Here is a 25,159-nt window from a genome sequence, read left to right as displayed (position 1 = left end):
GTCGGTGCACCGGTTCACCACGAAGGCAACGTTTTAAGAGGCACGCTCAAAAAGCTTTCCAAACTCTTCAAGCAACTTATTATTTGCAATAATGGTAAAATTAATAAAATCAGAGTCTTTAATGAGTTTCACCCCACAAATATTAACCTTGTTCGTAACTACAACCTTGGCCTGCGGTCCGGAATAGCCGGCACAACCGTTCCGGCAAAAATACGCTTTACTTCCTTTTTCCTTAGTTTTAAAACCGCCTGTTTTTATTTTCCCCTTACATAATTGCATTCTATTCTTCGCGTTTTTGTGGCACTTTGTTTAAATTTGCGGTCACTAAAATGTTTCAATCCAAGCCAATGATGAAACTAAGGCGAGCGCAATGTATAATGGCGGTCCGTGACGACACAGACGGCCTTGATGTGAGCCGCATAGACGCTAGCGCCAGATTCCTCTCTAGTGTATATTGTAAGAAACTCTATGTTGTACACATTCCTCTAAAACGAGAACGAAAGCTCGTTCCTCGTTCCTTCCCAATTGTGAAACGAGTTCCCGTTATAAGTGGCTTTATTGAGAAAGGAACGCGTTCCAGTTCCACTTCGAACATTGGGACGTGTCGTTACATTAACGTTATATTTCATTTTTTTTAAAGGAACCATGAAGACAAAATACAAGTTTGTTTTATTCGAAAGATTTCGTGTTTTATAGTGTCCCCAGCGCTTGCGCGGCAGCAAATGATGCCGTATTCACTGATAAATTATTCAGTTTAGGTTAAAACTTTGATTCTCCCGCCAAATCCAGTGCTTTGTTGACGTCTACAACAAAGTCATAATGGCGAACTTCCACTGCGCCATTCGGCTCCGCAGCCTTGCTTGCCGTCAAACCTCCCAGATGGCGCTAGCATACTCAGCACTCCGCCGTTGCTTTGTTTTTGACCGTATTTACTCCTGGCTTGTTTTTTGTTACGGTAGAAAGTAATCGCTTCGTGAAACAGGGGGTACGCTTGACCAACAGGGTCCCATAAGGCAACGTCGCTTACACCAATCGGCCAGCGTCGTACAACCCCAAAGCGTTGGCCTGCTGTGCAGCTAAAACAAGCATAGTGCGCCCAGTACCAACAGCAGTGCGCATCGGTACTTCTATGTTTACGTGTATTTTCGTAACTTTTGCTGTTTACCGCACCATTCTTACTGCTGTAAAAGGGCTATGCATTACATTCAGGCGCAGATAGCTCGTTCGGCAAGCTTATAAGCTCTGCCTAATTCGCGTTTGCTTTTGCCGGCCTGCGCCTATCGCTAAGCAGTCTTGTATGACATCATGGGTTCTATTGCGGAAATGAGCTAGTGGGTCACATGGTCATTTCTTTTTTTCCTAATTATGTAGCTTATTTGAGCGAAGTTTACGTTAAAAGTGATTCAGTATGATGCTAACGAGGCAATATTTTGAATGAAACAAACCTGTATTTTGTCTTCATGCCTCCTTTAATATATGGTGTCGGATAATCCTGAGGCGAAATAAAGTGAGAAATTTAAAACTCGCATCGACCTACGTATATTAATGAACACCACCGGCAGCATATTATCTGGAGACAAACAGAATGTAAAGAAACGCTCCTAGACAAATCTTTTCAGGGAGCACCGGACCAACTCCAGACATGTCAAACGGCGACTTTGGTGGTCGTCTATTTAGGTGCAACACATATGGCACTTTACACTTCCGTCTTACAAATGCGCAGTAAGGTTACTTCGCTTCAGATGTGCAAATAGAAAGTTACTCACACGCAGAAACATAATTAAATTTCTTCCATAAGGAACCGCGTCGAAAGGAACAATACATAGGTATTTAATGTCATTCAACGCGAACGACATTAACTATAAAAGACATTCGCTATGGCCATGCGGGTCTGCACGCGAAAAAAGTCTGTTCGATAATGATAGCAGTGGCAATTAATAAAATCGCAGAATTGCAAGGTAACAACGTAAATGCGTCCAAAATATCTCTAACCGTTTACTGCTTAAAAAACAAACAAATTTCCTTTTAAAGAAAAAGTGTATCTCTAATCTAGGTGATATTCACATAAGATGCCGAGGCAAGTAAGTACTTTAGATGGACTTGTTGGGAGAACTGGTGCCCATTATCAAAAGGCGTAAGCTACACTAAGGAAGACACCACACAGAAAGAAATACACAAGGACCGGTGCAGACCTGCAACTAACTATTATTCCAAGAAACACACATAAATACAGACGGGCATATCATTGCATGCGCACGCGCGAAAACGAAAAAACAAAACAAATCTGCAAAAACTTGTGGTGAGGGTTTTCACAAACAATCTTGGAAAAGCAACTCTGAACGCTGGCCGTCGACCTTCAGGCGGCCACTCTCAGGTATTGTCCATACGGCACGCGGCGGAACTAGTCCCAATAATGAAGAAATTCATATCCTTTGTCAACAGGCCGCGTGCAATACAAAAATACCTGGCACTCCCGTCGACCGATTCCCGCCAGATCGGCAACATACCGCGCCCCGCCGTGACTAACTGCTCGTGTACTCTGTAACTTCGAGCAGTACAACTTCCCGATACATTGCGGCGCGCCCAGCTCTATTAACACCCGGTGACCCTTCGAATGATCTCACATCGAGCGCCACTCTTCCGACAACAACGCACCCCCACCTCGCGCGCACTAATTCGGTAATTACCCCTGACAATATACAGATACTTAGACAACCTTTCCCGGCAGGGAATAATTCTATCGTCCAGACGCGCATCTTGGCCTCCCCAGACAAACGATGAAAGGTGAAAAGCATTCTCGCCGCCACACTATTCGCCCGTCGAGCGCCACGTATAAGCTCAACCAGCATCAAAGCAAGCACAAGCTGCGGCCCGCTGCGTGGTTATTCTTCTGCCTTTGACCTTCGAGGAAGCACGTTCCGCTGAAGGGTGGGTAAGTAACACCGTAGCGACTTGTAGGTTTTTGTACGCGAGCCTTGGCATCAAAAACAGCCAAATCCTGGAAATGTAAGCGTTGGCCGGCAGCGTTCGCCCGTAGTATCACAGGGATTTTGACGCCGATTTCACGTGATAGCAAGCACAACATTCACGAGATGCATGTTATGTTCCTTCCGTTCCTACCGTTCCTTCATAAACCTAACGAGTTACCGTTACAGTTCCACCGACCCTAAATGGAAGGGTGGCGTTACTCCGTTCCTCCAAAAAGGAACTAGTTACAGGAACTCCGTTCCATACAACACTGCTCGCACGTCGAAATCGGCCGCTATTTTCCCATAGGCGAAAACCATTTTTATTTATTTTCAGTAAGTACAGTAGTTGCTCCCGGTGTCAAACAAAATAGACCACAAAATGCGACCTTCGTGTGAAGTTTGACCGCGAACAAAGCGGCGGTTCGCTCAGGAAAAATTTTTAGCGTTCCAATTATCGTCGCACCACTCTGTGTGTATGTATGTATGTATGTATGTATGTATGTATGTATGTATGTATGTATGTATGTATGTATATGTATGTATGTATGTATGTATGTATGTATGTATGTATGTATGTATGTATGTATGTATGTATGTAATACAGAAATAAGAGTTGGCAGTCCAGAAAACCTCGGGAAGCAAAGGGGAGGATGTGGTAGGTCCTTGAAGCAGATAAAGAACTTGGAAAGAAAGAAAGTGGAGAAAAATGCCCGCCAGGTGGGATCCGAACCCACGACCTCCAGAATACCGGTCTGGTGCGATTCTGGAGGTCGTGGGTTCGGATCCCACCTGACGGGCATTTTTTCTCTGCTTTCTTTCTTTCTTTCCAAATTCTTTATCAGTTTCAATGACCTACCACATCCTCCCCTTTGCTTTCCGAGGTTTTCTTGACTGCCAACTCTTATTTCTGTGTTATTTTCAACGAGCCCCTCATTTCCTATTCTAATTCGCTGTATGTATGTATGTATGTATGTATGTATGTATGTATGTATGTATGTATGTATGTATGTATGTGTTTATGTATGTATACATGTATGTTTCTGTATGTGTATGTATGTATGTATTTGTGTATGTATGTAGGTATGTATGTATGTGTATGTACGTATGTGCGTATGTATGTATGTGTGTATGTATGTACCGCATTTTGAGGAAATCACGTGGTCCAGCTTACCACAATGCACTCGAGTGACCAATCGATGCCGCCAACCACGAACATTCGGCAAATATGCGCTGTGGCACAACGGAATGCTGAACGTCATGCGGTCATGGCGGGGTGCCACAGAGCAGATTGAACTTTTGAACCAAATCGTATGCTTGACATCGTCATTTGAGGATGTTTCGTTGCTAGCTGCACGGATTGGTCAATAGAGTGCATTGTGGTGAAGCTGAACCTGAAGGCTGCGTCACGATAAGGGCACTGCGTTCACGCGAGTAGCAAAGGTCATTTTTGTTACCGGTAAAGACGTACCAGTGATCTTACGCCGGATTTCTTTAGGAGCTTAAAAAAAGCCTTTGAAATTATTTCTGTTAATGCGGTCAACTGCAATACAACGCTGAATGGTGCAGCAGTATTCTTCAATAAATTAGGTGCGCAGTCGTCGCAGATTAATAATAGATAGCTAGAGTATCAGCGCATAGCGGAATAGTCAAGGACACATCACTACCCAGCTTTCACAGCCGAAAGGCCGCTATTTCTTTGCATTTTGAAGACTATAGTCTTTCTTAAGCTACTTAAACGCTAAAATTTTGATCTGCCTATCTGCTGTCCCTCGATTCAGCCACCTGGCCAAAACAGGCCAAAAACCTTGCAAAGAAAAGTGGCCATCAGAATTATTCAACACGCCGTTTATATATGCAAAGCATTACTAAACTACAAAGTTTGGTGACAATGCTCATACTTGTCAACATTGATGCGCAGAAAGGAAACATTAGGCATACTTGAGCAAGACATGAATGCATAAGGGATATTTGCATTGTTCTTGTAATTAAGAATACATGGCTGGTTGAATTTTGTGATACCAAAGAAAAAATACGCCTTTAAAAAAAATGATTTGACCTCAAAATACAAGAAGCGCTCGCGGCACCCCCTCGTGGCAGTGTTCCAAGTTCAAAAGTAACAAATGGTCCCAGTAGATGGCGCGAGCATTGGAACACGGCAAAATTGAATGGACTTCAGCAATCCTCCACTGTATATATAGTGGGAGGAGCGAAGCGGCTGGGGGACAGCGTGAGAGGTGGGCGCAAAAGAGAAGGGCGATGTTTACGTGGCAGGAAAGGCAGAAGACTATCGTCCTTCGACGACGTTTGCTGCGAAGTGAGCCGACACGTGGTTAACAGCGAAGCTGTTTAGCAAGTCGTACTTCTTCGTGTCCGCAGTTAAAAATACCAAGAAATTACACAGCGCGCGCACGTGATCGCGGGCTTCGCGGCGACCGCCCGACAGTTAACAAAACCAGGATATTACCTAAGGCTCGCGTGTGCCTGCCTCGCGACGATCGCCCAGTGTCTCCTCGCTCGTTTTTGCCAAGCCAAGCATACCCATTTAGTAAATTTAGTAAAGCTTGATGTCGGGCTAGTTGGTGTAACATGCTATTGAAGGTTGCTCTTGTTATGATAACAGAGACGGACACAGGAAAAAAAAAACGTACACTTCTACAAGAAGACGGCGCATTGTGTGCCGTCTTCTTGTGAAAGTGTGCAACCACTTAGGAATATTGGCCAAGATAGGGGGAAAAAACTGCAGCGTTCGCCGTAATCGCGGCAACACTTGCTTGGAACAAGAAAGACACGTCATAGCGTACGCCCCTCCGAGTTGATGTCCGTAGAATATAAAAAAAAATGAAGGAATCTCACACTTATAGCAACAATGCTGGAGTAAAGGTCGTTCCGGCAGCGAAGGAGAAGCGAATAGGCTGCAATCGTCATCGTGGACTTTCACCTTCATGATGGTCGTGAGAGTTGCGTACAGCTTCGCTACCTTCCCGTCTTACGCGTTATATGTGAGCTTATTTTTTCTTCGCCTTGGCCTTCGTGCTACCCAACACCCGTGCCGCAATGGGCGCAGCAGACTTATACCTACCATCTGTACAGACATATTGTAGCACTACCGACTTGACCGGATGAGATCCCCCCGCACTACACCCCGATCTCACCAAGGAAGAAAGCGCAATGTGTTTGCCGCCTCCAAACGCACGGATCAATCATGAACCGCATCTACCCCACGCAATTTCCGTATCCCTGCCCTTACTGCCACGTACCCCGCACCTTGTTACACATGATCCTGGAGTTCCTTGCGAGGACCACCACCCAGACCCACCTGTCGATAACCAAGCCTCCTTAACAACCCCGACTGACTACCACAAGATAATGGATCTACATCAGAAGAAAAGCTGTCGGGCGCTCATACAAAAGGTGGAAACGACACCGTCGAAAAGAGGGAGGCACTGCTCGCCGACAACGTTCCGGAGAACCAGAAGGTTCTGGTGAACCGGCGAAGAGGGCAGCCACCGCCAGAGGTTTTCTGGACTAGTTGACGAGACCTACCACCTCGGACCGGCAAGGACCAAGTCCTAGCTAGTTTTTTTTTCAGGAAATAAACGTTTCTCTCTCTCTCTCTCTCTCTCTCACGAGCTTTAGTAAACTGCAGAAATAAATAGCCTTGATCCTCAAATTTTGCGAATCGTTGGTACTAATCTAGGGGAATCGGAGGAATCTACACGCATGGAGGCCTATATACTACCTTTGATATCTTGGCGAATGGCGTTCGCCCGGCTTAGGGGCAAATTTTCTGCGAAAGTGTCCTTGGAAAAAATAAGTGCTTCTTCGGTTCTTAATTTAAGGCTATTGTGTTTATTACCGGGATTGCAAAAGAGTAAGAAAAGATAACTTATCTACGCTAGTGCGACATAAGATGTGGGCGGAGGCCGTTCGGCTACAGAGTCTTGCAGAGTGATTGAACAAATGTTTATTCAAACGAGCTAAGTTATGTTACAAACCTCAGCGTATGGAAGGCGTCGGACTCGCGGCATACCTTGGTTGCCTTGGTGTCTGCTGGCAGTACTCGCTCTCGTCATCAAGGTGTCCTGCATGTCTGGGTCCGGAGTGGTGTGAGGAGGCTACCCTTTCCTGTTTCGAATTGTCTCCTCCTCCTCCTTATTCTGCGAGTGCGGTTGGAGGCCACCGTTCGGCCGTGTGGCGCCACCCATACATAGTTCGCCAGGCAGAGCTGGCTGCGGAAACCGCATGCGGGAAATTTAAAATGTACGTTGAAAAGACGTCTAATTTTATGTTATTTACTGTAGTTGATTGCTAATTAAGACGCACTTTCGATCGTTTCTGTTCGTAATCAATGCATTGGCTGTGGGGTCTCTAGGTTTTAATTTTTGCAATTTGTTTACGCGACTCCAGCTGCATGCGGTTCGCGCTATGAGGGGGTGGCGCGTTTCCACGGACGCCTGATATGTGTGACTGAGGACCACGGTAGCTCTCGATGCCTAGCGCCCGCGGAAAATCCCTCCAAGAGCCACGTTACCCTCTCGCGTTAAAATAAAAAAAGAATATGCGAGGACATCTGGCTGACTGAAAGCAGTGAGGCCTATACCACGTGGAAACAAACTTGTACAGCGCTTTCATCGCAACTGCCTATGCCTCATCAACTCGCTGGGTTCAGCAGCTGCCTGTCATATTTCTCGGCATTCGCTGTGTATGGAAAGCTCGTTTCTTCTGCACCATAGCGGATTTGATTTATAGCTGCCCACTGCGACTTTCTGGAGTTTATTCATAAATATTGCCCACTGCGACTTTCTGGAGAGATTATTGACCTTACTTGCCTATCCACCCTTGCGGCTACTATGACTAGCTGCTCAATTTTCCATGATTTGAAGCCATAAAAATTTGCCTGGTCCTCCCTCTGCTGTACGCGAAACTCCGAAGCTGCCTTCAACTACGAATGTTCTACGTGCTCCCTCTCTGTGTACGCAACACTCTACAGGTTCATGGGCCTGCTCCCTGCTATTGAGCAGTGCGCCTCTGCATTCAGTGCAAACGTCAACTGCAGGTGGGAACCCATTGCCTTGGAGTGGCTGAACCGCATGGACACTGCGAGCCTTAAAAAGGGGCCGTCTGAAAAATCCACCTTTTCATTGTGTAAGTGCTGGCACCTCCTGCGTCTACTGCGATTTGCTTTCTCAGTTTCGTTCGTTGACCATGGCCTCTTCACTCGGGGAGGAGTCTAGTAGTGCCCGCCGCACAAGCCTTACCGTGGTTGCAGTCACCGCCAGCCCGATTATCTTGGTGTCAGCGCGGATCGACGCCCGAAGCTAAGGACCGTGAACTCGCTCTCAGAGATATTAAAAACGTTTCTCGAACTGAACTGCCACGGTGACCTGTGCCTATATATTTCGCGCTATACATCCTCATTAAGCTGTAGAGCGAAATGATGCCCTACTTTGCTCATCCGTAACGGTCACGATGAATGAGAGGTCACTGTTTATAAGACACAGGGGTGGATAAGGAGGCAGGGAAGCTGAATGACATGTCAATATCTTTCTTGAGGAGATTATCATTGTTGCGCTCCTTATTCTGTCGGATGAATTACGGCTGTCTCTTTTTGTAAAAAAAAATTATCTCTCCACCATCCTTCTCCTCAAAAAGGGCAACGGCATCTCATGCACTCATTTTGTTCTTTTTGTCACTGCCTTCGGGACGCTTATGGCGAACAAGAACAGTGCATGTAGGATTCTTGCTACAATAATAGCTCTGTGGAGGCGGAGGATAAAAAAATAATGCACCCCTCCGACCAACGACACCGATGGTTGAACGCGAAGCTTTCTCGGGAGGGATTTCTTCGTTGTCGTCCAAATTTGGACTTTGACTCACTGACGGTTTGGACTTCAGCTCGCTGAGCTTTATCTTTGACTCGCACGCAGTTTGGACTTTTGATCGCTACGAGCTTTGACTTTGACCCTTCTCCATTTGATTTGGTAAGTCGAAAGCTTCGCGTTCACCTATCGTATTCCTTAGATATAGAGGTGCATGATTTTTCTGTCTAATCTTGCAAGTCCATCTTGATTGATTCTAGGGTTTAACGCGCCGACGCAACTCAGGCGATGAGGTACGCCGTAGTGGAGGGCTCCGGATTAATTTTGACCACCTGGGGTTCTTTAACGTGCGCCGAAATCTCGTACACACGGGCGTTTTTGCTTTTCGCCTCCATCAGAAAAGCGGCCACCGCGGCCGGAAATCGAACCCGCGACCTCGTGCTCAGCAGCACAACGCCTTAGCCACTGAGCCACCGCGGCGGGTTTGCAAGTCCATCTATCCCTCTCCAAAGCCAAAGCGCTTCCGCCGCGTCGGAACGGCGCAATCGGATACACGTCGGCTTCATTTCATAGCGCGAGGTACCCAGGGTCGATTCCGTCCACGGGAAGCGTTTTTTTTTTCTTTCACTTCACCCACGATCATCATCATCGACAGAGAGCGTTTTCGGCGCCATATACGCCATCAGTGAGACTTAGAAGTCTTGGCTTTAAAACCAAATGGAAAGCCAAGGAGGTTATTTTAGTGAAGAGACCGGTTTGCTACATGCATGCACTGCGGAAGTCCGGTTCAGGCGATAAAGAGGGGGAAGGCGAAGAAGATGGGAACGGGATCACGCGCACTTATGTTCATTTTCTTTGGCACTAAAGACGTTATATAATTTGAAAAAGTCATACGTAGAAGTTTTAAGCAGAATAGAGAAAACAAATTAAAATCTTCAAAACAATTATGGCGTGTTCTCGATAAAACGTTACCACGAAACCTGCAGCCACAGGTGTTACCACACTCCGTGATTTTCTTTGGCTTAAGCAACTGTTACGGAATGAATGAGCGCTGTACTCACACTTCCAAGTCCTTGGCATATGCAGACACTTCACTGGTTTTCTCCGCGGAGTGAAGCTTCAGTCCCATCGCAGTCTCTGTCCAAAGAAAAGAGTGCATGTTGTTATATAAGTTTTGTCTATGAGGGAGAATTCTTTATATAAAAATATGTGTGTATATCCTCTCTATATGAATTCTGTATATAAAAAGGAGAAAGAAGTGCGGCTGGCAAATTTTAATGTTCTCCCAGTAGAGCTCTTGTTCTTCTGGATTGTAGGCACCTTCGATATATTCCATTAATTGTTCTCATTCGGGTTTGTTGAGGTTTGCGGGCACGAAGTTTTCGTCTTTGCCTTGAAATCCCGGACGAGTAACCCAAAAACGTTTGACGTGCAAAAACTGCTCGATGTTGTTTGGAAACTGAACACTGGGATGACACTCTCTAAGCTAGCATCCAAGAAGAAGCTGAATGAAACCAAAACAAAATAATTTCTTTTCAAGGCATGTCTCAGAGGCCAGAAATTTACACCGAAGGTCATCCTGTGCTGTTGTGGGCACCAGGCTTTTCATGAGACGGACTGCTGTTTACTCCATGTACAGCTGGAGCTCACACCACGTGTTTAGCAGCACATTTGGTACTCTTTCTGTGCCTCTTATGTCCTCTGCCTATACTATATTTTTTTCGGCGTAGTTTGTCTTTATTATTCCATCGGTCAGTGCTGCGAGGTTCATGTCGAGTGCGTATATGATATTGCTTGGGAGCCGAGAGCAGGACCGGCTTGCTGCCGAGAAACAGAACATGCTTGTCAAACTCAGAATAAACGGCAGGCCTCCACATGTCGTCATTCTTGTATTTAAAAAGGCATAATACCAAAGCATTTATTATAGCAAGTTGTTTGCTCCCTATAATCGGTCAAAACTCACCGCAAATTGCGGCCATGGTGCATTTTGATAGCACAGGCCACAGGTTGACGGCTTTTCCGTCCGCCAGGTGGCTCAGTTCTTCGACGAGGCGGTCGCCCTGCTCGTTGATAACGGGCAGGAAATTATCCAGCACCCGGAAGTGGAACGCCGGTGTGAGAAGTTTCCGGTGTAGGCGCCAACGTTCTCCGAAGCTGCGCAGCAACGATTTTTTTCATTGTACTAGTGATTGATTGATTGTAGGGTTTAACGCGCCAACGCAACGCAGGTGATGAGGCGTGCCGTAATGGTGGGCTACGGATGAATTTTAACCACCTGGGGATCTTTAACGAGCGCCGAAATCTCGAACACACGGGTGTTTTTGCTGTTCGCCTCCAGCGTGAGAAAAACAGCCGCCGCGGCCAGTAATCTAACTGGCGTCTTCGTGCTCAGCAGCACAACACCTTAGCCACCGCGGCGGGGTCATTGTACTATCCGATGTGTTCCAGCCGCAGGAATGTTGACATCTTCGTTGGCTTTTCACAACTATATGTTATTTTTTATTTTTTAGGCCCGACGTCGTGGTCGGACCATGTTATAAGTTTGCACCCATTTGTAAGGAAAAAAAATAGCTGCAGCCTGCAAGCCTAGTATATGTAAACTAAATCTGTTTCGCGCAATGACTTGCCCTTTTCCGTAGGAGTTTTTACCCCAGCACAACGGGCATGCAATTAGAACTGACGTGCCAAGTGAAAGCCAAAGGATACGTCCGTTTTATTGAACACAAATGTTGTTTCGATTTTTTTTAGCTATTTGTTGGTAAACTTGGTAAACTATTTGTTTTGAATAGTTTAGCAAGAAACAATGATAACCTTAAGGGAGGAGGAAATGCTGCAAGGGACAGCGGCATAACCATACTCAAAAGACGAGCAGCATTGCACTAGAAAATGCTGCAAAACTATTTTCAGGATGTCTCGGGACACTACGGCTGTGTCTAGCCTGGGGAAATGCCCACACAATTCTGACTAACAGGATGAGTGATGTCAAAGAGCGTAAGAATTCGAGGCCCATCAGCGTACTCTTGGTTGTACGCAAGTTAGTTACACAGATAACAGTTAACCACATCAGCCTAGGATTCTAACAATGGATACAACGGGATAGATTTGAAACAGTTTGCTCAGCAATTGACCAAATTTACGTCATCAATATAGCGCTAAAATATTTTCAGGGTAAAATAAACCCTTCCCATGGCGTTTATATGCTACGAAAAAGCGCTTGACTTTGCAGAAACCGGCACGTGCAGCACTGGAAGCATTGAGAGACCAGGGCATATGGGAAGCCTGTTTTCTTCTTCGTCCGACAGCGCACAACATCGTCCGACACGCCCTGTCGGGCCCTGTCGAGAGCTTCTTCGTCCGACAAGTTGGATCCATCATGTCCGACTTGCCGGACTGACACGCAAGGCCGTGTCGGGCGACCGTTTTGGACCCCAACGGCAGTGTTGGGCCAAACACGTCATTTTAATCTACTGCGATTGGTTCATCGGACCTTATAGGTGGTATTCATTGAAAAGTTTAGCTGACAATTTCTTCGCTTGGCAACACTAGAAATGGCCACAGACATGGCCGATGCGTAACGGACATGACGCAGCTTGGGCCACTAAGCCCGCACGCTAACGAAAAAGGGCCCATCTCCCCGCGAGGGGGACTCGAGTAAATGCGTCGCATAGGGGGTGGGTGTATTGCGTTAACGTTTAGTGTTTGGGGAGTTGGTGGTAGTGAATGCGTTATATCAGCAGCTTCTTGACGTAGTTTGAATGAGTCAAGGATATAAGGCGCGTTCGCAGCCTTCAATTCTGTGTCGGCTTTGTGGCGCAGTGGGTAGAGCACCATGTACCTTGCGTTCCGCCCGCAGGGTCGTGGGATCGAAACCAGGCGCCGGTAAGTATTATTTTTTTATATAGTGTAGGGGGAGGGGTGCGGACCTGTTGTTGAGAGCGAGGAGGGTAGCGTGATGCGGGAGAGGAGGAGTGGGGGAGAGGCGCACCTGGAATGGCTGTTGCGGAAGCCGAGGCACGCCAACGCCGGGTGACATCGTGAGTTAAAGAAATGCTCTGCATTTAAGAAAAAACATCGGAGTGCGGCGTCTGCTCCGTTTCAACCCGATATTCAACCGTGGTGTCAGCAGAGATGTTATTAATCGCACTTACAGCGGACTCGAGACAATACTTTGCGTTTGATGAGGTAGATTTTCTAGCGTGCAACACAGTCATGTGCTTAGCACGGACAAGTACCGCCCTCCCGCGGAGCCCGACTTAACCAGTATGGTCCCTAGAAATATTTGCTAGCCTGCCGTCCGCCGGCCGTGAAGGGGGCTCCTCCGTGATGCATGCAGCGGCGGCGCTGCAGTCAATCGGAGCGCGGTGGCCGGCCGGCGCGATGGGCAGCGGTGGACGGCGCTCTGCCGTGCCGCTGCTGCCTTCGTAGTTCTGCCCTATTTCTGGGTGGGTTCAGCCCATTTTAGCTGCCCCTTTTCGAACCCTATCCGTTTCTGTTGACAAAAAAATTAGCCAAATAAGTTGGTTCCTACCAGTACAAAGAGTTTTAACCGAAGCGTGAAGTGACAGGAGTACGTTTTCGCGTATTATGAAGGATCGAGCCTTGTAAAAACTGCGGAATGGTGTCGTTACGCTAGCCCCTGAGTATGCGTCGAACCGATTTCGACACATACTCGGGGGCTTCGGGAACACTGCCGGCACGGCATCGTTTTCCAGCTGGGAAACTTCATGCGGGACTTCAGCTACGTTACCAAGCAAACAACCGTTCTTTCCCTTGTATAGCTCTTTGGAACCGTCTTTCTTTGGAAGTTTCCAAAGATGTTGTCCCCTGTACGCGTATGCAAATAAAGCAGCTTGAACCGGTGCTTTCTGACCTTTCGCATCGTTGATCTGGAGGCCCTTAAGCGCACGTCTTCGTGGCCCCCTCAGTTACATCCAGTCAATTGGGAATCTGTTAAATATAAATACCGAATAAAACAAAAAGACGTGTGCACATGCATACGAAGTTTTATCACCTTCAGTCATCAGATACAGTGATTTCTCCATAACTCGAACTCGGATATCTCGAAATATCGGTTAAGTCGAAACCTTTTTTTGCCGTGCATATACCTGCCATAGGCGACATTTTCCACCCTTTGTCCCGAAACGTCTTTTCGGGGATCACGGATATCTCGAAATGTTGACAAAGAGGACACATTGCAACATCGCTGCCGGCAGCTGATAAGCTCTCGGTTAACGCTTAGCTCCCATTACGTACCGAACACCGTCGCGAACGGCAAATTTACGCGGGGTACGCACTGTGCGGGGCCGATGTCTCGTTAGCGGAGTGCTGTCTGACGCCTACAGCGTTGATATAGCTGGGGAAGACGCTTCTGATCATATGGACGACGACGTGTCTCAAGAAGTTTCAAAAACGGCAGGAAAAAGAAAAACATATGCTTTGCCTGCTTCACAGCAAGATAGAATATAGCGTTGGTGACCAACAGTTGATGCGGCATTAAGAAGCTCGAGAACACTTTTGTGGGACCAGATGCGTACGCGAAACAGGCGAGCATCACGCAGTTCTTTTTCCGCAATACCTAATAAACATTGTTTTTTTCTGCAAATTATTTTGCCTGTATTCCGGAAGCTTCCCTGTGCATTGGAGCGTTTGTTACCAGCACTAGCTCTTATTCCAGTGATCTGGCCATACATTTTTGGCATTTCGCTTAACCCAACACTCCGCTTACCTCAAAGTTTTCAAAAATTTGGGTACTATCAAATCTCTTTTGTGTGCCTGTAATTTTCGTGAATACCACGATTAGAAACATTCGCCAGCATTGGGTACCTGAAACTGATTTTTAATAACACCAGGCTGCAAATCAGTAAATGCGCTTGCATTCCTCATTGCACGGGATCTTTTTGATCACCCACATACTCGGAGTGAATTGCGAGACGCACGCGGGGAAAGCAAAACGGGAGAATATTTGTGTAATGGCCAATCATTAAAATCCCGGCTATTTGAAACCAAGGAGTATAAATAATGAAGTTTATTTATACTGTCATGACCATATATACCTCGCTTTATCCCCCCTCCCCCCGCACTCTGCCCAAAGTATTTAGGAACAAGTTTTTGCTGGCACAACATTTTACTCAAGCTTTCGCTTTTCTTCTTGTCAGCCTACCAGCCGGCTGCGTGCTTGTACTGTCAATGACGTTCGGGAATAATCCGGTTGTTTCGATGTGGAACAAACGCAGCTTCTGGTGCCAAAGGGAGCTCTTTTTGAACTGGATCTCTCTGTCTGAACAATGGGTAAAAAAATCATACACCCCTCTGTCTGACGACGAAGATGGTTGAACGCGAAGCTTTCTTGTAAGCGATTCCTTGCCTTCTGAGTTTTGACTTTGACTCATTGAGCTTTGACTTTGACTCGGACGCATTTTGAACTTATGATCGCACCGGATTTGACATCGACCCTTTGCCGTTTGATTTGACGCGAAGAAAGCTTCGTGTTCAACCGTCGTTGCGGAGTGGAGGAGTGGATAATTTTTCTGACTAATTACCTGTGCACGTCCATGCACTCCTCTCCAAATCCAAACTGCTTTGACCATGTTGGAATTGCGCAATGAGATAGACGTCGGCGTCATAACGCGATCGACCCAGCGTCCATTCTGACCACAGGAAGCGTTTTTTTCCCCTCTCACTTTACTCACAAACATCACCGTCGTCAGAGACAGTGGGCTTTCCTGCAGTGCTTTTTCGAGGCGACATAGGGCATCAGTGAGACATAGAAAGCTTTACTTTAATAATGGCTCTAGCGGTGGTAGCGAAACGGCTACGCTGTTCGCTTCGGTTTTACTCGCGAAATTCAGCGGCCGCAAAGAGGCTCCGTAGCCCAATTCGCGAAAAACTCGGGACGTGAAACTAAAAGGTCTTATAGTACTATCGTACCTCCAATTGTGAGCTGATGTACCTCGTGCCATTCGATTTCACCACTCTAAGTGGCCGACAAACCCCGATGCGCGCTCGCGCTCCGCGGCAGTAGCGCGCGGCGCAGGCCGGCCTGCGGGCCTGCGGCCGCTCTCGCTCCGGTCGCTCGGGCGCTCCGATTGCTCGCAGCGCCCTCAGCGCAGCGCTGTGCGTGCATCAGCGGCGCGGACACACCTTCCCACAGAGAAAGCGCGCGGACGGCCGACTAGCACATATTTCTAGGGACCATATAACCAGTGACGGCGCACTTGAACGGTTGCCTGCATGCACGCCTCACCAGTTAATACAAGCAATAGTACCATATTTACTCGCGTAAAGAACCCACTCGCGTAATAAACCTTCCCCCCACTTGTCTTCTGGAGAATTTACTTTTTTGTCACTGAATAAAAAATGCAGCGTGAATACGTTTTTATCTCAGCATGGTTGCTAATCCCTTAGACCATCTAAGTAACTTGATATCATGCGACAGTACGCGCAGAAATGCTAAAAACGCATTCAAACAAAAAGAAATCTCCACAGTAGCAAGAGACGTGATCGCGAATGCCGTGGCTCACAATTTAAAAATTGCGCGCTTACGGAGCGCCACCTTCTGAACGCAAAATGAACCTTCTTGCGCCGTAAAAACGTTTCTGCGGGCGAACAAAGCACGAAACGTACTCCCACTCCATAGAGTTAGTACTACCAGAGTCCTTCAATGCTTTACTGGTCACGAAAATGCTCCGTAACTCAATGGGAGAGCTTCATATGCTGCATTTGGCCGCTGCGCGGTGACGCCACCCTCTCACTGAGGTCACTCTTCGAGCGGCGTTGCGCTGGCTCGAACGGCAGAGCCGCGGCGAGTTGCGTTTGTTTCATGCGGGAAAAAAATGTAACGACATCTTGCGGTCTTGTGATGCGACTTAAGTAGTGCAACGACGATGCCGAACATGCGTTGCGTCCCGGAATGTCGTTCCTTGTACAACGATACAACAAAAATGTTTCCTTGTTCTGTTGACCGAGCGACGGGGAGCTGCGTGAGAAATGGAGGCGCGCCATTCCAAGGCAAGAAACGGGAGATTTCAGCTTCGATTATAAGTGTATGGAAGTGTGTGGAAATGCACTGTCTGTAAGAATGGAAAAAGCAATGTCCCTTTTGAGAGCATCACGGACCTAGAATTGTACAAGGCTAACTTAAAGCCGGATTTTTGTCATATCAGTCAGGTTGTAGCGGTGCTTCATTACCTGTTTGCAACTTGTATTACCTTGCGCTCAGGCTCGCGTGTAAAAAAGCTTTGGGACGCCCTTGTGCTTTTACTTTTCATATGTCCGCGAATTATCCCTTAGGGTTCGTTTTGTTTGTTTTGTAACCGCGCGTGGACGATTCCGGTTTCTTATCTGGCGTTTCAACCGGAGCACCCGTTTGCTCTTTTTGGCAATATTGTTTGATATGAAAAGGGTGCCACCTTGTCGCCAACTTGATTTTTTGTTTATTCGACAATGTCCTCGGTCCTATTTCCATGGATCTGAAATTAGTAACTTTCCGAGAGTAATGCATGTATAGCAAACGCCGCGCAACTCACTTTATCAACGTTCATCTGTGCACGTCACACTGCGGACTGCTTCTTTGACGTTTGTGTTTCATGCTAGTCTTTTGTAGAAAAGGAGCTCGCTAGCTAAAGCTTTGCGTCTTTCTTGGTTACGTGGCAATATTCTGTTTCCTCCGTGTGAGCGCGAAAAAATAAATTTTTATACACTGGACCACGCTCTTTTGTCTCCCTTCGTAACATTGAATTTTTTGTTTGATTAAATCAGTTTTATTGTTCTTTTTTTGCTTCCTGTTTTTGCAAGGATTGCAAAGCGTGGAAGCGGAAAGACACATGGTGCAACATATATCTCTTCGTGTTTTGATCCTTCACGTTTCTGCAGCGTTTTTAGATGTTCTCAAGTATGTACCCAATCATCGAAACGACAATACTATTGGGCTATCTCTTTTAGCGTTCTGTGCATTCCAGAGCAATCAACGGATTTATTAAGCTTAGTCTGAACGACGCGTACTTGGTTTCTTTCGGTTTTTTATTGTATTATCAATAGGCCCGCAGTAGTCCGTGACTACGCAGCTATACCATATGTGTGATATTTCCAACTTTTGCTTTAAGCAAAGAAGCAATAGAGATTTGAAAATCCGAAAACACGACGGCGCAGCGCTTGTGCCAGAGCACGCAGAAGCCGTTGCCGTTCGCGGCCAAAGTCTACGGTAATTTACTTCGAAAAATAAAACCCCATTGAAGGCAGGTGATGACTGGACTATTCACCGCTAACTACTACAAAAAAAAACACTTAATCAGCGCGCAGACACCGAAAGCAGCGAGAGTTTGCACGCCAAGCGCAGGCCAATACGCCGCACGCGCGGCGGCTGGATGCCCTTCATGCGGCGGTGGCGTCTGTAGTGGCGCGCGCGGTCCCTATATGAAACGAGCGCCGAAGTTTCGTGACCAGTAATGCATTGAAAGACTCTGGTACTACTGACTCCTTCCTTCAGGAGGGAGTCAGAAAGAGGAGGAGGAGCAGGAGGAGGAGGAGGAGGAGGAGTAAACTTTATTTAGGCGAGCTTTGGGTGCTGATGTCTGGGCACACGCTTGGTGGTGGGTTTCCTCTATCGCGGGATGCCCTGGCCTATGCTGGCCACCACGGCCCTCTCCACCAGGCTATGCTGAGAGGAGAGGTGGGAGCTAGTCAGCTGTGCCACCCACTGCTCATATGTCAAAATTGATGCGGACGGCGCGCCTTATAGTAATCAATGTTTTGAGTTGAGAGTTAGAATACACGATTCATTTGCAGTGCCTTGCTTTGTCTTGTTGCAAAAACACGTGCCCACTGCCAATAAAGTTGCAAGTTCGTATTATACCAATACCAACAAAGTACTCCTTACAAACGCAAATGTTCTTAGAACCACAGCGAAAAAAGTCGGCTTCCAACTGTTCTAGTGACCTTTTCCACTTCTCCCTACGCTTGGTGCCGATCGGGAGACAGAAGTGAGACACCCTTTCAATTCTGCTTCTGCGCCTCAAATGTCAGCTTGGCACATATCCCGATCTAGGCATTGTCGAGCTCATCACGCCTGTCGGTTACTTTGTACAAGAGGCGCAAGCACGTGAACTTAGTGCAACAGGGATGGTGCAGCAAAAGACCCCCGCAAGGCCGACCGAGGCCATGGCTGCTTTAAATGGAACTTAATGCTTTTATTGCATGAGAGCAACCCAGCAAAATTTAAAAAAAAATAAAGGTACAAAAAAGGGAGAAAAAAAATAAAAGTACCGAAGAAAAAGGTTTGGGCAGAGTAGGTATCACCTACCCTGCAGAAGAACAGAAATGTTCTTCCAAGGCCGCGAGACCTACTGGCACTTTTCTTTAGATGGCCACCATTGAATGTCATGGTGAGTTAGAAGCGTTCATTGACTGACTTTGTTGAGGGCGGCGTGGCATCAAGTGCGCTCACGCGGTTTCTGAGATTAACTACCGTTAACATGCCTTCACGGGAACCCTAGCCCATGTTATGACAGTAGAAGTCATGTAGAGTCTACACAGTTGGTTTCCACAGTTTCTCAACACGCATGTGGTTAGATACTAAAACGGACGATTGGGCGAGGAAAGCAATGTGGTTAGAGGAAACAGGTTTTAAGTTCCGTGATTTACAACAACCAGGTTATGCACAGTGGTATATTCTGTTTCTCTGAACCTCCAGCCTAATGTTAAAAGCAATGTGGCATTTATATGGTGCAGAATTCACTGCATGCAAAAAATGTCATGTTATTTAGAACTGCTACAGCTGGCAGAGAGCACTTACAGTGGCATTGAGAAAAGGACTAGCCTAGTCTAGGGAAGTGCCGCCAAAATGCTTACATTGTTGATACTGGACAGAACTCGCTTGGAGTCCTAGCCTTCTGCATTAGGGATGAGAGCAGCAAGTTTGCATAACAGGCCCTGGTGCATTGAAAGGTATGAGGCTACCTCTGTGAGACCGTCTTTCATGCCCCAGGGCATTCTAGGCCACCTCACACAAAGAATCGAGAGTGCTGCATGCACGCCTGACATCCATATATATGGACGCAGCTCAACACTGTCAACAAGGGGATCGAACCCCCTCATTTCTAAGGATGGCTTGGAGGAAGAATATACCCAAATACTGGAGTACACTGACCGCATCATGCAATGCTTGGAACAGCTGCAGCAGTAGATGAATGGTGACCGAAAGCAAGACTCTCCAGATCAAGCAGCAGCAATTCAAGCACTTGAAAGAACGAACGGTGACGGACCTCAAACAACAACGTCGCCACAGATGAATGTAAAATTACAAAGAATTGAACTGGGAAAGATCAGTGCATAACGGTATGAGTGGCAGCCCTTCAGGAAGCTGCCCAGTGCACGCAAACAGTCGTGCTGCAGATGACTGCCATAAAAAGAAATGTAGCTGATGTGCTGACCAAGTTCTGTACACTGGAATCAGTAAGAGTGAACAATATAGAGGAAATGAAGAGCTCACATCCCACCCTCAAAATTTCCGAGGAGACCATCAAACAAATGGATGGACATTAGGAGGCAGCACGTCCTTGGAAGCGAATGTCACTACACCACGATAAGGAGATGACTGCTTGGAGCGCCTACACCACTTGACAAGGAACTTGCTAAACACCCCAGGCTCGTGTCTGGACTACTGACGCTGTGATCAGAAACTACGACCGGCTAGGGATAGCATAACTTAACAAGGACAGCATGACTGAAGCCGATGCTGTTTACTATATGCCGCACCAGGAATTTGCACGTGACGCCCACAAGCTTTGGGTGGTGTTTGACGCCTCATCGCACAGTAACTCAGCAAAATTATTCAACAACTTTGAAAGCGAACTGAACCTGACCGCCGATTTAGTTGGTCTTCGGGTGTATGCACTTGGCTTTCGAACGCGCCGCGGCGCTATTTGCTTGGCTGCGCTGATGACATCTGCACGGTTGCATTTTGCCGCGCGGGCCGCTGTCATGCAAAGAAATCGCAAGGACAAGAACAAGGGCTGGTCAAAAAACTAGAGCGGTCTTGTTTACCACTTGTCTCTGTGCTGTTTTTGAAGCAGTCTGAGCATGTTCCATAATCTTGTCGTGCTTGTAATTACCACTTCATCTACACCAAAAAAAAGCACTTGAAAATTATAGGTGGAATATTTCTCGACGCCGCCACACCTAATTTTATCTCATACATATCTCGCGACCGTTTCCACCTAGAACCTATGCGTAATTGCTCACCTTTGGGAGTTTAGGTGGATAACCTTAGCTGGAGCTTACGTGGAGCTTAGGTGGTCTTGCATTCAACACACCAGAATACTGTTGTTAGAGCAACTCACCATCTCTCGTACTCCCCAAGAAGCATGCAGTATGCCTGAGCGGCATGATAAAGCCAGCACCTTGTCTCTCACGCCACCACTACATCAAATATCGTCGCAGCCTAGGGTAGAGAAATTTTCCTAACTTGCGTCGTGATCGTTCGAAGCAACCCAAGAATAGGAAAATCAGTCCACGGGAATGACACGGAGATAGCACAAAAAGCGGACTGCATTATCCGCGCCTGTCGAACGGTTGGACATGCGCGTACAGCGGTGCGGAGACCACTGCGTAATGTTTCAAGCATGTAACGAGATGCGAGGTGAAAGTTTTGACACCCGTCGTTCCCACCTGAAAGGAAACAGGTGCAACAGATTCGGTACTGATTAGACGCATCATTGATTACTTTTTTGCGAATTCGCCACCAGAAGTCAGACCGTCTTCAAGCACTGCTCCAGCCTTTGCTACGATTGATTGATTGATTGTAGGGTTTAACGCGCCGACGCAACGCAGGCGATGAGGCGCGCCGTAGTGGAGGGCTCCGGATTAATTTTGACCACCTGGGGATCTTTATCGTGCGCCGAAATCTCGTACACACGGGCGTTTTTGCTTTTCGCCTCCATCAGAAAAGCGGCCGCCGCAGCCGGGAATCGAACCCGCGACCTCGTGCTCAGCAGCGCAACGCCTTAGCCACTGAGCCACCAGCCTTTGCTACGGAACACACACAAAAAAAAGCGACATGCTTGCTTTTGTTGTGCGGCTTGTTTCGGGTTTCCCGTTTTAGGGAGCTTGAACAGCACAGCCTGGAATTTCGAAGCGAAAACAATGCTGACTACTACTTATGACAAGGCATTCGCAAACTCAGGAATTACGCAGAAAAAGACACCCTTCACACAAATGTTTTTGCCAACACAACACTGCAAACTACATTTCGCATGAGGAAACGCTCCGCCTGAGCAGCAGAATGCAACCGTACATATGGAATCGGAGTAGCCGAGCAAATAACGCTGCTGTGCGTTCGAAAGCCCAGTGCATACACCCTATAGACCGACTAAATCGGCGGTCAGGTTCATTCCGCTTTCAAAGTTGTTGAATATCTTTGCTGAGGGGCGGTGTCAAAAACCACGCGAAGCTTGTGAGCGTCACGTGCAACAGCCTGGTGCGGCATATAGTAAACAGCATCGGCTTCACTCATACTGTCCTTCATAATTTAAGCTATCCCTCGCCGGTCGTAGTTTCTGATCACTGCGTCGGTAGTTCTGGCACCAATAGGGAGTTTAGAAAGTGCCTTTTCAAGTGGTGTAGGCGCTCCAAGCAGTCATCTCCTTATTGTGGTGTAGTGACACTGCCTTTCAAGTAAGCAGCACCTCCTAATGTCCATCCACTTGTTTGATGGTCTACTAAAAAAATTTGAGGGTGGGATGTGGGCTCTTCGTTTCCTCCATGTTGTTCTGTTCACCCTTACTGATTCCAGTGTACAGAACTTGGTCGGCACATCAGCTGCATTTCTTTTGATGACATACATTTGCAGCACGACTGTTTGCGTGCACTGGGCAGCTTCCTGAAGGGCTGCCAGTCATACCGCTGTGTGCTGATTTTTCCCAGCTCAATTATTTGTAATTTTACATTCATCTGTTGCGACGTTGTTGTTTGAGGTCCGTCCCCGTTCGTTCTTTCAATTGCTTGAGTTGCTGCTGCTTGATCTGGAGAGTCTTGCTCTCAGTCACCAGTCATCTACTGCTGCAGCTGTGCCAAGCATTGCATGATGCGGTCAGTGTACTCCAGTATTTGGGTATATTCTTCCTCCAAGCCATCCTTAGAAATGAGGGGCTCGAACCTGTTGTTGACAGTGTTGAGCTCCGTCCGTATGGATGTCACGCGGGCATGCAGCACTCGATCTCGATTCGTTGTGTGAGGCTGCCTAGAATGTCCTGTGGCATGAAAGGCAGGCTCACAGAGGTAGCCTCATACCTTGCATGCATCAATGCCTGTAATGCAAACCTGCTGGTCCCATCCTTATGAGTTCTGTCCAGTACCAACAATGTAAGTATTTTGGCAGCACTTCCCCTAGACTAGGCTAGTCCTTTTCTCAATGCAATTGTTTCCATTCTCTGCTAGTTGTAGCAGTCCGACATAAAATGACATTTTTTTGTAGTGAATGCACCCATATGAATGCCACATTGCCTTTAACATTAGGCTGGAGGTCCAGAGAAACGGAGCATACCATTATGCATAACGTGGTTATTGTACCTCACAACTTAGAACCCGTTTCCTCTAACCACATGCGTGTTGAGAAACTGTGGACTCAACTGTGCGTACTCAACATGACTTCTACTGTCATAACATGGGCTAGGGTTCTCTTGAAAGCATGTTAAGGTTAGGTCATTTCACAAGCTTCGTGAGCACAGTTGATACCACGCAGCTCTCAACTAAGTTGTCCAATGAACGCTTTTAACTCGCCACAACATTCAATAGTGGACGGCTAATTAAAGTGCCAGTAGGTTTCAGGGCCTTGGAAGGACATTTCTGTTCCCCTGCTGGGTAGGTGATACCTACTCTGGCCAAACCTTCCTCTTAGGTTCTTCCAGTTTTTTAAATGTGACACAATTCTTTAGCTGCATCTCAGAGATATTTCTCATCTGCCCGCTAAACACAGGAGAATAAAGTAGAGGTGAGGAAATTTTAAAAACGTTGAACACTTTGCGAATACTGTTTGTATTCGATTCGCAGCATACTTTTATTATTCGAAGTATTCTGTGTTTTTGGAGTGATCAAAATTTGTGAATAACAGAGCAGTAAAAGTTGGCTCTGCCGCATGACATTCAAACTTTCTAACTTCACTGAATGGCATGCCCTCTTTGGTTGACATTTTGCATGACATCAAAGTTGTGCAAAAAAAAGCTTAACACGTGGTCATATTACCACGCCTAAAAAGAAATGAACAAGTTTATGCCAACTGTGGTAGAGTCTTCAGAAGCGTCCAAGGCGATGGCGCTTGAGACAATCGCTGATGACATCGAGGTTTTCCAGGCTTGAGCACACCATTTACTCACTTCCAATTTTTCTTCCACTGAGATTTTATACGTACCAATTTTGTGCCTTTAGTCCACCTGCTTGAGGCTCTACCCTCATTGAACACGAGAAGATTAGAAAAAAAAAGTAACTCCCCACAGTGAACACCCTCTTCAAGAAAGCTTACGCATAGGCTGGGCGAACTGCAGGATGCAGTCCGCTCATGCTCCAGGAAAGACAACCTGTGTCATCTCTTGTGCTACTGCCCGCAGCATGCAACCCAACACGAAACAGTGGAAAGAACTCTTGTGCGATTGCTATGAAAAAAACTTTAGAACGGAATCTCTTTCGTGAGCTGTAGCAGAATCATGCGAACCCAGCGGTAGGGACAAAGGCTCTTTTCACTTTTTTTTATCTCTGGATTGGTGAAGGTTCTATAACCTTGAGATCATCGGACCTTTTCTCCTAATACTGCCATTTTTTTCTGTTTCTTGTTTATTTCATTTTATTCTCCCTCTTACTCATTGTTCATATATGCACTCCTTCCCCATTTATTTTTTTTTCACGTCACCGTGTTCACCCCCATCTGACGCAGCAAGCTCCGCCATTTCTGGGACCAACATTATCAGTATTATTTGAAGCTTTCTCTCAGTCAAATCATTTATTTATTTATTTATTTATTTATTTATTTATTTATTTATTTATTTATTTATTTATTTATTTATTTATTTATTTATTTATTTATTTATTTATTTATTTATTTATTTATTTATTTCGGCACTATTATCATCGTGGAGGCTCCTTTGCCATTAAAGCTTTAACCCAGCATTAACCCAGGCTACAAGAAAGAGCGAAAGGGTGGGAGGCAATTTGTGAACTAATTTTTTAAAATTAATTTGGCCAAACGGCAGGTTCTAATTCACCAGTAAATTCAGGTGGTGGGTCTGACCTGCATCTGTGAGTGATTAAAAAATCAAAACATCCCCCTCGCGAGGGGCACGATCAAATGCAGAGCATTTCCGCGGGGGGCGTGCCTGCAAGTCTTAT

At 46.6% G+C, this 25,159-nt stretch overlaps 1 protein-coding gene across 1 annotated transcript in view; it reads right to left on the bottom strand.

Moving 5' to 3' along the window:
- LOC144172688 (cytochrome P450 4C1-like) overlaps positions 1–25,159 on the bottom strand; it is a 296,669-nt gene that overhangs the window by 142,912 nt on the left and 128,598 nt on the right. Inside the window, exons 4-5 of the mRNA XM_077701321.1 lie at positions 10,752–10,942; positions 9,850–9,925 (exon numbers count right to left, since the gene is read on the bottom strand). Coding sequence (XP_077557447.1) covers positions 9,850–9,925; positions 10,752–10,942 — 267 coding nt within the window. The remainder of the gene's footprint in view (positions 1–9,849; positions 9,926–10,751; positions 10,943–25,159) is intronic.

This window comes from Haemaphysalis longicornis, unplaced genomic scaffold (assembly GCF_048455015.1).
Source record: "Haemaphysalis longicornis isolate Haplotype H1 unplaced genomic scaffold, Haemaphysalis longicornis Haplotype H1 scaffold_25, whole genome shotgun sequence".
In the NCBI taxonomy this organism is placed as follows: domain Eukaryota; kingdom Metazoa; phylum Arthropoda; class Arachnida; order Ixodida; family Ixodidae; genus Haemaphysalis; species Haemaphysalis longicornis.
Note: the sequence above shows the minus strand (reverse complement) of the source record. Positions and strands in the feature narration are given on the sequence as shown.